Source organism: Athene noctua, chromosome 19 (genome assembly GCF_965140245.1).
Source record: "Athene noctua chromosome 19, bAthNoc1.hap1.1, whole genome shotgun sequence".
NCBI classification, from domain to species: domain Eukaryota; kingdom Metazoa; phylum Chordata; class Aves; order Strigiformes; family Strigidae; genus Athene; species Athene noctua.
In genome coordinates, this window is record NC_134055.1 from 5192292 (window position 1) to 5207224 (window position 14933).

The 14933-nt window shown below is 42.1% G+C and overlaps 2 protein-coding genes across 2 annotated transcripts in view; one reads left to right on the forward strand and one right to left on the reverse strand.

The window, feature by feature from the left end:
- Window positions 1-12294, reverse strand: part of EFCAB5 (EF-hand calcium binding domain 5) — a 42531-nt gene extending 30237 nt beyond the window's left edge. Inside the window, exons 1-3 of the mRNA XM_074923300.1 lie at window positions 12219-12294; window positions 5817-6123; window positions 2394-2969 (exon numbers count right to left, since the gene is read on the reverse strand). Of these exons, the coding sequence (XP_074779401.1) occupies window positions 2394-2959 (566 nt within the window). The 5' untranslated portion in view covers window positions 2960-2969; window positions 5817-6123; window positions 12219-12294. The remainder of the gene's footprint in view (window positions 1-2393; window positions 2970-5816; window positions 6124-12218) is intronic.
- Window positions 12172-14933, forward strand: part of SSH2 (slingshot protein phosphatase 2) — a 104330-nt gene continuing 101568 nt past the window's right edge. Inside the window, exon 1 of the mRNA XM_074923299.1 lies at window positions 12172-12249. Coding sequence (XP_074779400.1) covers window positions 12187-12249 — 63 coding nt within the window. The 5' untranslated portion in view covers window positions 12172-12186. The remainder of the gene's footprint in view (window positions 12250-14933) is intronic.

The following is a 14933-nucleotide window of genomic DNA, read 5'->3' on the forward strand; positions in this document are numbered from 1 at the left end:
GGCAGCGAGGGTGACTTCTCCCTGCAGAATGAAACATGTTCCTTCAGGAAGACAGCCGCCTGACTCCCACACAGGGATGGGTGACTCAGACTGAAGGACTACCATCCCTGGACAAATAAAGTCTGTTTCAGGTATCAATCTATTTGGATAAGGAAATTCTCCCATCTGTTCTCCCGCATGCCTTGCCTCCCAGTCAGGTGGCAGGTAAGGAGAGACTGGAGGAGCTCACTGAGCACTGCTAAGCTTCAGAGAAGAACCTGTGGTGAAATCCTGCCTTTCCTGAAGGTAATGTCAAGGGTGCTGGGAGCTCCACTGGGGCCAGAATTTCACTCCTCATCTTTCTGGTGCTTATGTGAGAGATTTTAAGCACAGACTGGCATTTCTCTTGCAACATTCTTTTTCCTATTTAGAAAGCCAGTGACTCACATCAGGAGTCTCAGTGCTACATGGTGTCAGTAAAATCCTCTGTGCTGCTGTCGTTTAAGAATCCTGTGCAAATCCTACAATACTGCCATCACAAATATGTAAATCCTGAGCTGCTGTGAATGCAAATCCCATGATAGTACTACCAGCGGATATGCAAAACCTGCTACAGCTATGGCTACAGAAATCCCCTTGGCGGTGCTGTCTGTGGAGAGATTGATTTCTACAAATCTTGATAGTCACTTCCTTTGCATCAGCTCTGATAGCTACAAATTGAGAACCTGTCTCCAAATGTAAACATGGACTTAACAGCCAAGGCCAAGATAACGTGTCACTAGTAGCCAACACTATAGGAAAATCTGACCTTTCCAGAAATAAGCTGTGATTCACAATGAAAGCTAAGAGAATTTTAGTAAAAAAACCCAACCAACCAAACAAAAACAAACCAAAAAAACCAACCCAAAACTCCAGGAAATGTTATGTATTTTAATTTACTTGCTCTTGCAAAATGAAAATGAGATATGGTTCTGAACGTCCTGCATCTATGTGTCCCTCTGTGAAGCAGTATGAATGGTCAAACAGTCCCCAAAACAAAGGTGTGGCAAGGCTGGCATCCTGAACATCCCCCCCGACAGTCTGTGCTTGAGTGAAAGGTCACTGAAAAAGAAGATGTTTCCCCAGTTCATTTGTTTCAGTGGACTGGCATTTAAAAAATAAAATTGAAAATGTTTTACCAGCTCTAGTTGTACTACTGTATGTCTGCTTATGAAGAAAAAACAAGCTGAGCTCTTACACACTGACCACTGTCAGTTATAATTATTTGTAGGGAAAAAGGAGGTAAGTGACTGCATGAAATTCATTTATCATACTGCTTTAGTTGTAGTCACACAAGGCATGTTCCTATGAACTGTAACAGTATGTGGACTACAAATGGAGAGAGAGAAACTCAGAGCAGTAGGGAGAGATTTAACTTTTTTTTTTTTTTAATTCACTGTAATACTGGGAACTTCAATTATCTTCATTTAGAGTTTATGCATAAGACTTGTCAACATTTTACTTCCCTAATTCCTGACACTGAAACCCTGAAACCAATTTTCAAGCTGCGCATAATATTTATGCAAATAGAAGAGATAGCCATTCAAATAGAAGTCGTTATTCTACCAACACCGATATAGAATAAAGTGATCTAGTAGCGAAAGTAATTTTGACATCATTCACAATCACCTCTGGGTCATCTATAAACACAGATGTTCACTTCTATATTTTTCATAACAATGAAAATGAAAGCATTTTTCTTCACCTAATGCACTCACATTCTAACCTTAGCATAATGTAACATGCCATGGAACCCCCATCCAATATTCATTAAATATTATACTAAAGCAAGCAGCCTAGAATACACCCCAAAAATAAGCAACATAGTAAAATACAAACCAGTTTCTACTTTAAAGGGAAAAAAGAATCTGAAAGTATAAAATCCCAGGAGGAGTTTCTACAATCTGCCAGGACAATATTGTTGTTGGTTTGGTCAAGAGAAATCATCCCGAAGGAGGAAAAAAAAGGTTGTCTTTATATTAAGTTTGGCAGAATATGGAAGAAATGATCTGAAGAGTGCACAGACCTTTGATACCAACACCTGCCCTAAAGAAGTGCTGTCACTAACCTAGACTGGTTTGAAAGCAGTTTGCATTCCACATCTGTAATTAAGATAGAGCCTAAAGAGGAATTATATACTTGTGAAGGGCAGAATATTGCCTTAAACAGGAGTAACTAGTGTTTCATTTTGTGTGACATGTTCTGGCATTTGTCCTGCTTCTCAAGTTTTTTATGAGAGACAACCACCATCTCTGGCACTACACTCCATAAGGTGAATTTTGTTCGACACTGCAGTCACACCATTCCTTTTGTGAAACAGAGACCAAGACACCAAGCTCTGGTCTTGCGACCAGCTACACTTTCAACTCTCTCACCTCTCTGATGTTGTACCAGGCATCTCAGTTTTTAGCTCCTCCGTGACCATCTTCATTCCTCTCAGGTACGGGCCTGGTTTGGTAGAAATACTGTACCGAGGGTTATGTCTCATCAGATATTCTCCAAGAAAAATAATGGGATTAAATTTGGCTGATTTTTTGTCTGGTGTGAGCACATTCTTTCTTTCCACTTCCATTAACAGTTTTTCCATTCCTGGGATTAATGTAGGTAGGAGTTTGTCAAGCAAATAGATGCGAGTATCTAGTGTCTCTTTGTCTCCACTGAACCACTCTTTGAACAGCCAGTCACAGGGTTCTCTCTTCTCGACCTTTTCTTCTTTTGCCTTTTGTGAGCGAATCATCTTCACCTTTGTCTCCTGCAGTCTCAGACACCTCTGATGTACCTTTTCATAAAAACGCTCTTTCCACGGAGCAGAATTACTAAGACATGGCAGCTCATCATTCCCCTGATTTCTCTTCAGTTCTGTGGCAGCCAGATTCTTACCTCCGAGTCTGGGTTGTTTTAGATCTGCAGTTTGGGCAGCTTCTTCGGGCTGAGCAGCCATACTTCAATCACTGGGACACAGAACAGAAGCAATATGTTATATAATGCCAAAAGATGCAGCAGTGTCCTAGCAGATGACACAGGAAGAAAATCTATTGTTAGGAATTAACTAATATTCTTTTTCTGTGTTCCTTTTTTATTCTGTTACTGCTGCTTTGTACTCTTAAATAAATACAGCCCCTTTATTTCAAAGATCAGTAAATGATTTATAAAGATTAATTATGTATCACAATAGCCCTTGGAGACAGAGCAACTAAATAAGTGTGTTCCTTTCTTACGGGAGAAGAAACTGAGACACAGAAATGATTAATTCCAGGTCACTTAGAGACCCAGAAACCCAGTGGTAAACAGTGCTCAGAATTCTTGTCTCCCAGTTCAAACCAGTGGATTCTTCTCACCCCTAGTATCATTATTTCTGTTTAGGTCCCATTCCATTACTCCAGAAAATCCAGTGGATAAGAGACAAAGCAAGCAAGTAATGGAAAATACCAGATACCTATGAATAAGATTTCTCTACATGCCACCTTCTGCTTCATCTTTTCTGTAGCTGTGAGAAACAGTGAGGAAGCTTGTCCCACAGATAACTTAATTTCAACTTTGGCAACTATCTTTTCCTCTGGACATTCTGTTCAGGTAACGAGGACACAGGTGCACGGGTCGGCAGCGCTCATACAGAAAGGGAAACTCTATACCATGAACTCTGTAATTAAGCTGTTCACAAGCACTTAATCTTGTAGGTTAGTCTGTAAAAGACAGACCTATAGAGAGTTGCAGATATCTCCCTTTACAATTTCCCAGACTCCGCTGTTTTCTTCTCAATATGTTAATTCTGTGAAATGCCAGGAAAAAACTGAGTTGCTCACATGGCACAATTGGAAGACCATTGCTATATGTCTCCACACATAACTGCATCTGTAATGGGACTTACCCATACAGAATGGAGCAGAACGTTGCCTAACGACTCAATTCAAAGCATGAAAAATCACCAGCATGCTGCAAAACACCCAGCCCAGTGTTAAACAACAACAAGGGAATGCTGATATCAATAGAGAGAGCCTAACGCCTTTCCAAATTAAAGATGAAACCACTCTGAACTTGCTGCCATACTATCGTTTTCAAGCTCTTATTTAAAAGTGCTTTCCACTAAGGCCTTTGTATCCATAGCAATACCATTGCTTTTGATATGTTTTACTCTTCATGTTTAAGCATTTGTAGCTGTTCTGAAGAGAGTTCAGCCCTCCAGGAAATGCATAAATGTGATCTACAGCCCTCCTGGCACACAAATGTAATTACTAATATGTTGACCTTCTGGTTCATAACCATTGTTTGAATCCAAATACTGCTTGGATAGGTAGGATGTTTCACAGCACTAAATTTCTATATCTGTTTTCTCCATGGGCTTGTTGGCATCTCCTGATAATTTGTTTTCAAAGATAATTACCTGCTGGGGAGTGAGATGGATTTATGGATCAAGCTGCCTGCCTGACCCACCCAGAGGGTTTTAAGATGGTAGCTGGTTTTGCCACTGAAGGACACAAGCTGTAAAGAGTCCAGATTTATAATGGTAGAAAGGGAAAACTGTCAGCCCTGTCAAATTGTTCCTTGCTTAGGTGAGTTTCTTTCAATTATCTGTAAAACCAGACTTTTTCTGGTTCAAAGCAGGGTGTTAACCAAATGTTCTGGTCACATTCCAAATCAGCTGGTTTTGTTGTGCCAAAATAAACTGTTCTTGCAGTTTCAAATACTTCTGTTATTTTTTAACATCCATTATGAAACTGCTCTGCAGTTTCTGTGCAATGTTAAAGTGACAACTGCACTCTGCTTTATGAGGTGACTGATTCTGAATGTTGACGAATATATTTTCTACACTGCTCTCAACCATTTGTTTGGATGATTTTGAGGATTAGTAAATGTTTATAAAGTATCTCTATGCCTCTGAACAAAACAAAACACAACACAACGAAGTGTGACTGTTCTATCTCAATTCCATGGCATTCACGTAACTCCAAGAATGAAAGCAGAGCACAGAGAACCATGCCCACTGCTTTCATGCAGGACAGACAGAGAAGACTAGGAGGGTATGGAAAAACATACAGACAGCATATAACTGTTAAACAACAAAGGAATGCTAGAATCAGGACCCGAAACTTGGAATTTGTTGAGGATTACAGGGACGCACCTCCAGTTTGTGTAAGACACCACTGGCTCATAAACTTCAGTGCTGATTTACATTAGTTGAGAAGTTGGCCCATAACATATATGACATTCCCAAGGGGAGGCTTGATTGTCCAAATAATAGTAAGCATGGTGCACAGAGACAAGCTTTAGAAACACCCAGGAAATTTGAAATGTGATATAAAGTTTCCTGTAAGCCTTTGTTCAAGCTGAAGGCAAGATAAGCTTTTCATTATTTAGTAGGATGCCACTTCCCTGGCTCCTTTCTGTGAGACAAATATTCTTGCTGGAATCCCTGCAGGTACAAAAAGATTATCTCTCCATTTTCTGTACATAACCCAAATCTGCTCATAAATAAGATTTTTATGGTTTCATTGTTATTCTGTTAGGGGATTTTGATGGGTGGGATAGGGCCAGGAAAGACTAAAGTTTGTCTAAGTAACTATTTTGGAGAAGTTTGAGTTATAAAAGTCTTTTCAAAAGCAGAGTCCAATCTCTTTGACACTATCGCTCTGAAATAGTTTTGCTTTTCTCTAACCTGCTTCGTAGTTAGTGCATGTTTATCTTGCCAATCACAAAGAGCCCGATACACTTTTCATACATGATCTTCTTCTCAATACAATTAAAATTTAAAAAGACTTTCTCTTCTGCTTTCTGAAGCTTTGAAGAACTGTTTTTCTTACCTTTGGAGCGGGTATCAAACAAGATCTTACTCCTCCTGCTTTCAAAGTGGCTTTGCAAATGAGCAGGAATTTAATATATGCCCTTCTGTTCTCAGCCATTAAAAATCTTAAAGTGAATTAGGGATTTCTCGGACCTGCTGTGGAGCCGGGCTGTGAGTTTTACTCCTCTGTGTGTTTGCAGTTGCTAAGCAATAATCCCAAAGGTTGCTATGTCTCTTCCACAACTCAGAATTGCTGTAGGTTGTCTTTTGGCTTTGGCAGCCCAACAGACTCTTCTGTACTGAACTTAGATCGTTGCATCACATGACTGAAAATAAAATAAAAAAGACTGTGAATAGCAACAGACAACATTAAGGACACCAATAGTCAGAGAGAGAATCCACAGGTGCCCAGTGACAGGAGGTTTACCTTCAGATTCAAGTTTCGTGATGTCCAGAACTGTCATAAGTCCATTACAGGCTGAACTGAGGAGTGTATTAACCAGATGTGAGAATCCGAGAGATAAAAAGAAATTAATTACAAACCCAATTTAAACATTTCCAGGCTTTCTTTTTTTTGTAAAGACCTGTGTTGCTTTGAAGTAGCTTTGCAGGAAGGGCACTTACAGCACTAATAAGGGGGGAGTTTATAGTGCCATTTTGTTAGAGTGCCTTTAAACCTGAATCTAAAGGAATTTGATGAATCACCTTTAATAATTTCTCCTATATTCTCGAAGAAGAATAATATGCAACACAGGGAAAGAAGAAGAAAAGAGACAAAACCATCTATAACAGTCATTCTGCCCTCATCTACACTAATGGAAATCAGGTGCCTATTCAGTGATTTCCTTGGTGTTATGCAGGAATTCCAACTGAGAATTTTATGGCAATTTCTGCCAGGAAACAAGGTTTATCTAATGCTGTTTCTTTCTTTGTATTTGCACTGGAGAAGGCATGATCTTTGGATTGTCTACCTGAAAGAAAACGGAACTGTGGCCTTTTCTACAGTATTTGTCCCTGGAACAGCTGCACGGTACCCTAGCCCCTAGCAGAGTATTAGTCTCCATTTTATGGGACAGCTGAGCTTGGTACAAAACTTGAAATAGAGGAGGTTTAATATAAATAACAGATTTTTCCCAACATCTGATATAGTTACTGTCAAAGTCACATCTGTTCTCTAGTTTAGGAACTCTGGCGTTTTAATTGCGGACTCAAAAATTTCATTCTCTGTCATCTTCATCAAGTCACTTGTTATTTATTATAGCACCCACAACACCAAGGTAAATAATAATTAATTTGTAAAACTCTGGAAATGGAAATAGCTCTTAGTAACATGCACCCAGGGTTCCAACATAAACCCAGTACAATATTTATCCTGCCCTTAAAAAAAAAGGTTTAGTTTTGTTCCTAAGACCTGTCATAGGAGTTAGAAAGTGTGCATGCTGTGTACAGGTTTTTCACAAGGAGGGAATTTGCTCAGAAACTACAATAACAATTATAATTTAGTGGACAAAAGCCTCGATTTTTCTTTTATTTTTATACTGTCTTTTCGGGAAAGTAGGACACTATAGAAATTCCTGGTTTGTACCCAGCAACGTTTATTTTCCTCTATGTACTCCTGACCATATTTCAGAAAAATGTGTATAGTTTTAAGTTCTATATATACCTTTGGCCATCTGTGCAAAGTGTCTCTCTGAAAAAATGCTTCTCCTGGACACTCTCAGATACCACTGGAATGCCAGGCTTACCATGTAGTAATACGCTGTACACACTGCAACACTGACTTGATTTTAGAGCTCAGTATTTGCTTGCAGAGAGGAAACATAGCACAAAAAGACCCACAAAACACACATAAGTCAACTTCCATGTGAAAAATATGCTATAATAAATTATAATTTCTCTGATATTTATTTGAAAAAAAAAAATTATCAGAAGGAAATATGCTCATTGCAGTGTATTTCCAAGATGCGTTGAAGTATAGCATCAATTATGTTAATAAAATGAAGCAGAAAATTAGTGCACAGGAATAATTTAAAATGAGGCTTCAAACTGGATTGTGCACTTTTTCCTCAAAGCAGTTTGCACATGATTAACTCCTGTTATCTCTTCTCCCAGGCGGGCTTGATTTTTTCCCTTTGCAATTCAGAATTCTGTTGCTATTATGATTAACTTACGAAACTTTTTCTTTTTTCAGCATGAAACATAAATTTAAAAAATACTCTCCCTTTTCTTAAAGGGACTTTTTTTTTTTTTTACCCCCAAACAAGAGCATACAAATAGAACTTGGAAGGAGGGATCGAAATGGCCTTATTTTTATTTTTCTGGAAGTGGAATCCCGTGGGTTAAGCAAACCTTTAATTGCACCCTATTTAACTTGGCTGTTATCCCTTAATGTTTTTGCTAAGCAAAGTGTATCCTTTTATTATGCCATCAAATACTTGCACTGTTGACAAAATAATGGGCTGAATATGTCATCACAGATGTTTTGCTGGAATTGCCTCTTCTATCTTTTTTTATTTTTCTGTGTAAGATACATTTTGGGAGCACTCTGTTGCCTTTTGCAGCTGATGCCAAGACTATGCAATAAAAGCCCTGACATGTAGTAATAATAAGTTGTGTTAGCTGGAGAAATGTTTGCAGAGTATTAAAAAAAATAGTCAGTTTTGGAAATGCATACAAAACCAGCTCATGTATAGCTTCACATCCCTTAAATGATATATTGGGCTAAAGCTGCAGGTGCTGACCACAGTGCTTTCAGCACGGGAAAGAATAAGACCACAGGCGTCCAGTCTCTTTTTTTGTACCAACCATGATGCTGTGACCACAGGCTGCCCTCTAATTGCTCTTTTCAATCAGAATACATCTGCCTTATAGCTTCCCCCTCCACATTTAAATTCTGCTGCTAAAAAACACTGCATATGCAAATTATACCTTCCTGATGGCTCGGAGGACCATTGCAATCTGTGATTATTGTAGTTACTAGTGATATGTTGGACCTTTAGCTAACTGTAGATAGCCACTCCATTATTTACTTGTGGCAAATGTTTTTTTAAAAAGTTTGACATTCAAATACCTGGAAGAGCTACAGGCTATATGAAAACTATACAAAAGTCTATTTTGGAAGCTGGTTTTAATAATAATTTCTTGATAGTAATCCCTGCATGACTGTTGCTCAAAATCCAGAATGAAACACCAGTCCCAGGTGAGGGAACTGCCAGAATACTCTGGGAACTTGTAGCCTGTATCAACCCAGACGTATCTGAACAGAAGATACATACCTTGAAGCAGCCCTATATTTGCAGGAATCTGTCTGCGTGAAACAAAACAACAACCTAGATATTACACTTTAAAGAAAGGTAAATAGCGTTAAGATTCCTGTCATGTGCCAGAGAAGAAAAAACTTTCCCCTCCTTAAATGTGACTCCTGCCTCCACTGAAAATCAAGGCGAAAACTTTACAGCAGCATGGTCTCGTATCTGGCTACCACCTCAACACAGTGGTTGGTAACCACAAAGAATCTCTCTGCTAAGCTTCACTATGCCTTGTTTAACCAAGATGTAGCCAAGCACTTGAGTCCATGCTTCTTATGTTCCCAAAACCTTCTCCAAGGCACTACTAAGTGATGAAGGATCATTTTTACCCCAAAGAAAGGAATGCTTTCCCAGGAGACAAAGCACTTTTTCGGTTTCACAGAAAAGAAGACAGAAAAATGTAGTTTGGAGAACAAACACCATATTTGAGTAAAATACAACATAAAGCATCTACAATGAATATAGTGGCAAACCTAAATAATCTTTAAAATTATTGAAAATGAAAAGGTTCCCATGTGTTCCATCATATTGTTGATCCATGATGTTTTTAGCTAACGGTTTACATCTGGTCTTTCCTGAATTGGGTACAAACTAAATAAAAACATGACTAATACGGTCTGAAAAATACACTTTATGCAGTTTAGTTATATGGCTGGAACAAGTAGCAAATACTGATAGGAAAAAAGTTCTGTGGAAACTACAGATAGAGCTTTTTTCAGTAGCCACACCTAAGTGGCTACACAGTGGTCTAGCTGTGTCATTTGAAAGCGTGAAAAAAACTGGTACATGCAACTCAGAAGCGGAGAGCAGTCCTTTTTCTCCCTAAACTTGCAGCTTGCTTTATCTATAATGGCAAAAGGATGTCTGCATCTGGAAGAGTCTTTGCCAATCTATATTGACTGTACAGATACACCAAAACCACATCTGTATTGCAGATTTGCCCACAGAAAAGATAAGGCATTTAATAAATAAATGGGAGGGACCGAACAAGAGGCTGTTCAGAAAAAAAGATACTGTTTTATTGGGAAGCTGTGGAATATTCAGAACTTGGGGGATATTCATTTAAAAGGGGTCTGGAAGGCATTTTTGTGATCTCTATGCCATAAATCAGAGCGTGCTGCTAGCATACTTTCCACAAATATTGTGTTTCAAAATAACAACATGATGGCTGTAAAAGGCCAGAAGACAATGACTCTTCATTTACCTGTGGGTTTTACTTATTCTCCCCATGTGCTCGGATCCCACTGGGGTCTTGTTTGGACTCTTTCGTGTTCAAGGTCCTGCCTTGCCGTGCGGTGGGCTCTGTAAACTCAGCTTTGGTCCAGTTTAGGGAGCCCATCCTTCATCCTCGCTTGTCCGCTAGGAGGCAAAACGCCTCATGAGCGAGCCTGACTTCATTGCAGTGAAGCCCAGCTACCAGAGCCGCCCTGATGCTGATTGTGACGGGAATAACCTAGAGAGCTACCCCGTGGCTTTTCTGGTGCTTATATTTACAGGGGCAGAAGAGTCCTGTACAGTCCTGTCAGTCTGAGGAGCAGATGAAAGCAAGAGGGACCATGTGCTTAAAAGGAATCTATAGGTTTATACACGCTCTTGACAAAGAAGACTTTGCTCTAAATATTAAACTATTTAGACTGGCTTCAGTTTATCACATGTAGTGTTGTCATTAGATGCCCAAGACAATCCTCGATCCCAGTTACCTCCTCACCATCATTCCCACGAATTCAGTAGCACCAGGCTGAAACTTCTAAACAAATGAAGCTTAATAGTGTTGGATCTTTGACTCAGAACGCAAACGGTCGGGGAGTATTGCATTCTGGGGATGTTTGAATGATTAGAATGTCATGTGTACTTATTAGTCTAGTTTTTTGGTGTTCGGGCTCGTGCGCTGATGTATAAATAGGTGTTATATGCCTATTTTTGTTACAGCAAGTGATGGATACGCTGGTTTTGTTACAGCGAGTGGCTCTAGCCCCCCAATCCAAGGAAAAGCCACAGTGTGTGAGCATGAAGGCCGGCTTTCCCAGCGCACGGTGCCATGCGCGTTGACACCGCTCCCAGCAGGGCAGCGTTCCAAAAAAACCCCTCACTGTCACATACCAGAGCGCCCTGCCAGCAGCCACGTTCGGGGTGGCCTCAGCCAAGCTGGCACACATTCCTGAAACTCATCTCTGGGGCTGGGAGGCCGGAAAGGGAATGACGAGAGACAGAGAGACACACAGACAGACACACAGAGACACACACAGAGACATACACACTGACACACACACACACACAGACACATACAGACACACACACACACACACAGACACAGACACACACACTCACACACACACACACACACACTGACACACACACACTGACACACACACACTGACACACACAGACACACACACTGACACACACACTGACACACAGAGACACAGACACAGAGACAGACACACACACACACTGACACACACACACACATACAGACAGACAGACACACACACACACACACAGAGACAGACACAGACAGACACAGACACAGACACACACACACACACACACACAGGGACACACACACACAGACACATACAGACAGACAGACACACACACACACACAGACAGACACAGACAGACAGACACAGACACAGACAGACAGACAGACAGACACACACACACACACACACACACACAGAGACAGACAGACAGACAGACAGACAGACAGACAGACACACACACACACACACACACACACACACACACACACACACACACACACACACACACACACACCCCCGGGCGGGGGGAGCCCCTCGGCACGGCAGGGGTTAACCCGCGGCGGCGGCGCGGGGGCGGGCCCGCGCTGACAGCTGGCGCATGCGCACTGCGGCCGCATTGTGCCCGGCCGGCCCAGCCCCAGCGCGCCTCAGTTGGCGAGAGGCCGTTGGCGCGCGTGGAGCTGCTGCCCCCTGCGGCCGGCGCGGCGCCACCTCCGCTCCGCTCCGCTCCGCTCCCCGCCCGCCCTCCTCCCGCCGCCGCCACTCGCCATGGAGTAAGGCCCCCGCCGGCCGGACGGTGGGGCCCCGCCGTGCCTCGATGGCTCTGGTCACGGTGCAGCGCTCGCCTACCCCCAGCGCCACCTCCAGCCCCTGCGCCTCGGTGAGTCCCGCCGCCCGCCCGGCGCTGAGGGGAGCGCGGCGGTTGGTGGCCGTTAGGGTCCGGCGCGCGGCGCTGCGCATGCGTCGCTGTGGCCTGGTGACAAGCGAAGGGAGAGGCGGGGGGTCCCGGCTGCCCCCCGGCAGGCCCGGCCTGGGCCACCGAGGGCTGGGGGGTGTCCGCCGAGCCAGCCCTCAGGCTGCGGGAGGGCTCTGGGTACCGCAGCTCGGGGGGGGGGGGTCCCCCCGGCAGGGTCCTGGTCAGAGCCCGCCCCGAGCCTCGGCCCCCGTGGAAAGGTGCTGCTGCCCCATCTGCAGCGCGGAACTGGCGGAATAACAGCGGCCGGGTTTAATTTTGTTTTCATTGTGTGTGGGGGCAGAGAGGCGGGAGGTGTGCGTGGAAGCACACTGACATTGTTCCGGCTTCGGCTGTTTTAAGATGATTTAATCTGACAGTACCCTCTGGGTATCTTCAGTACGCGGCCCTTCCTTTGGGAAGAGCTAAGATTTTTATTCCCCCCCCCCCCCCTTTTTTTTTTTTTTGAATGCTGTGTATAATCTTCGAGGGGCTGTGTCAAGCCCAGGGCAGATCCAGAAAGGCCAGATTTCAAATCTCCGGGTGAGATGTGCAGAATGAGCAGATGTTCTCATCGCTGCCCTGGATCAGGAAGTGAGGCAGGCGCCTCGAAAGACTTCTTGCTTTCCGTGCTCTTTAAACTTAGGACAGGCTGTCGGTTTAGTAATTCTGTATGGTAAAATCTTGCATGTTAACCCCCCCAAACTGCTACCTACCGTTTTATGTGGCTTGTTTCTAACATAACTGAGGATAAGAACGAAACAGTGAGCTCGTTTTCACTTTGTGAGTGCTTAGTTCTCAGCTTTTTTCCTTAAAAAAACCTCATGCATTATCACACTGGTGTTATGTCTGGCTTGCAAATGTTTGGGGGAGAGAAGAGTTGAAATCCCGGTTTCTTCTGTCATAGGAGGGGGGGATGAAGAAGCCAACTACTCCGAAAATATTTCTTGTTGTGTTAGGTAACCTCTTCTGAAAGTAGATCAGCTACTTGACAGGTCCTGCCTGCCCTGACAGCATTTTAGCTGTCAGAACACTTTTTTCCCTTCCTCTTTCATTCTTATGACTCTCCTAAGGTATGTTTATTTAGCAACACAGATTAATTTTGCTTATATGTCTCTGCTATAAATTTTAATGTGCTGCATTACTTCAGAGTTTGCTTCCCCCTTTTGACTTCTGTACCCTTTCCACTATTTCTTTCCCCATACATCTTGCATTTAAGTCATCTTGTGAGAATAGGTAGGTCTCTCTTGGGATCTTCCTCCTTTCTCCCACTTGGATGCATAACCCCTTCCTTTGTTAAATATTTTATATATATATGAACAATCAGTTGTCTTCTTTAAGGCTTTCCCATCTGGAACAGCCAGGCTGTTTCCTAACCATTAAATTAAATTGAAACTGTACTGATTTAATAACTAAGTAGTGATCAAAAATGTATAAACTCCCTCCAGAGCCTGATAAATCCAGAGAATGCAGCTTTTGGTATATATATATCTATATTCTCTTTCTTCAGTCTCACAGTACGAAGGTGTATCAGTGGTGTTTCTAAATCCTTGTCGCCCTATGCAAAACTAAGTGTGTGATTGTTTTTCTGGCCTGGATTTGGGTCTCATAATTACTCTACTTTCTGATACTTTTCTGGCTGTCTAAAGTGGAAATGATATTCCTCATATTCTGCCCTTAACTGCTATTGCTTGAGTACTTCTGCATTTCCTATTATAACTTCCTAGCCACACTTTAGGGTTTTGACTGCCCTTTTAGCCTCTTCCTAGATAGCTGGGGTTGCCTGTTTCTCCATTCTTCTGTCAGAATTTTGTAGAGCTTGTGTGTGTTCCTCTTCTGTCACAAAGTTATTTCTTAATCAAAACCATTGGTATCATTTCAGATGATGATCCTTCCGAGGCTGCTGAGGGCTTGTGACAGGGCAGTCACCTTTTTAGTCCTTAGGAAGGCTTTGGTCCTGTGAGCCTGCCATGCTTGCCATTCTTATGGATCCTTGCTGACTTCAGCAGGAGGACTTGATTATTTCAGTTTTAAGTGAAATTGTTTCAACCAGTATGTTGTAAACTGTAGCTTCCTTCTATATGGACCGATAACTCTATCTCCCAAGTTAACTCTTAAAAGAAAACTCATCTTGCTAATTAATTTTTATGGGTAGTATAAGGGTCTAACTTGCTGCATGAAACCCTGCTGTTTCTGGAAAAAAAATAAATGTGGTAACTGCTGGAACTTTGCTGTTCCAGCTTGTGGGCAAGGAAGAAGCATGTTGGTGTGCAAGCATATGGCTGTGTCTAATTCGGTTTCCAGGTCACTAAGAATTTTGAGGACAGAAATGAATTCTCTTTTAAATTGCTTGATGCCTTTTTGCTTTAGAGATAAACTTCTCAGACAAGGAGAAAGGGTGAAATTGATGTCCTCAAACTGAATTTTTGCATTAAGTATGCCCTGTAAACAGTTATAATTGGCTTTTATGGATTCAGGGGAGTAGCTGATCTGAATCACTCTGGAATTGGATGACTTTTATTTATAGTTTTTTTTCTTGTTCTCATTGCCATAGAGCATCTCATGAGCGTTCATTTCAGGGTAGTTCATGCAAAGTGTTGATTATACATTTA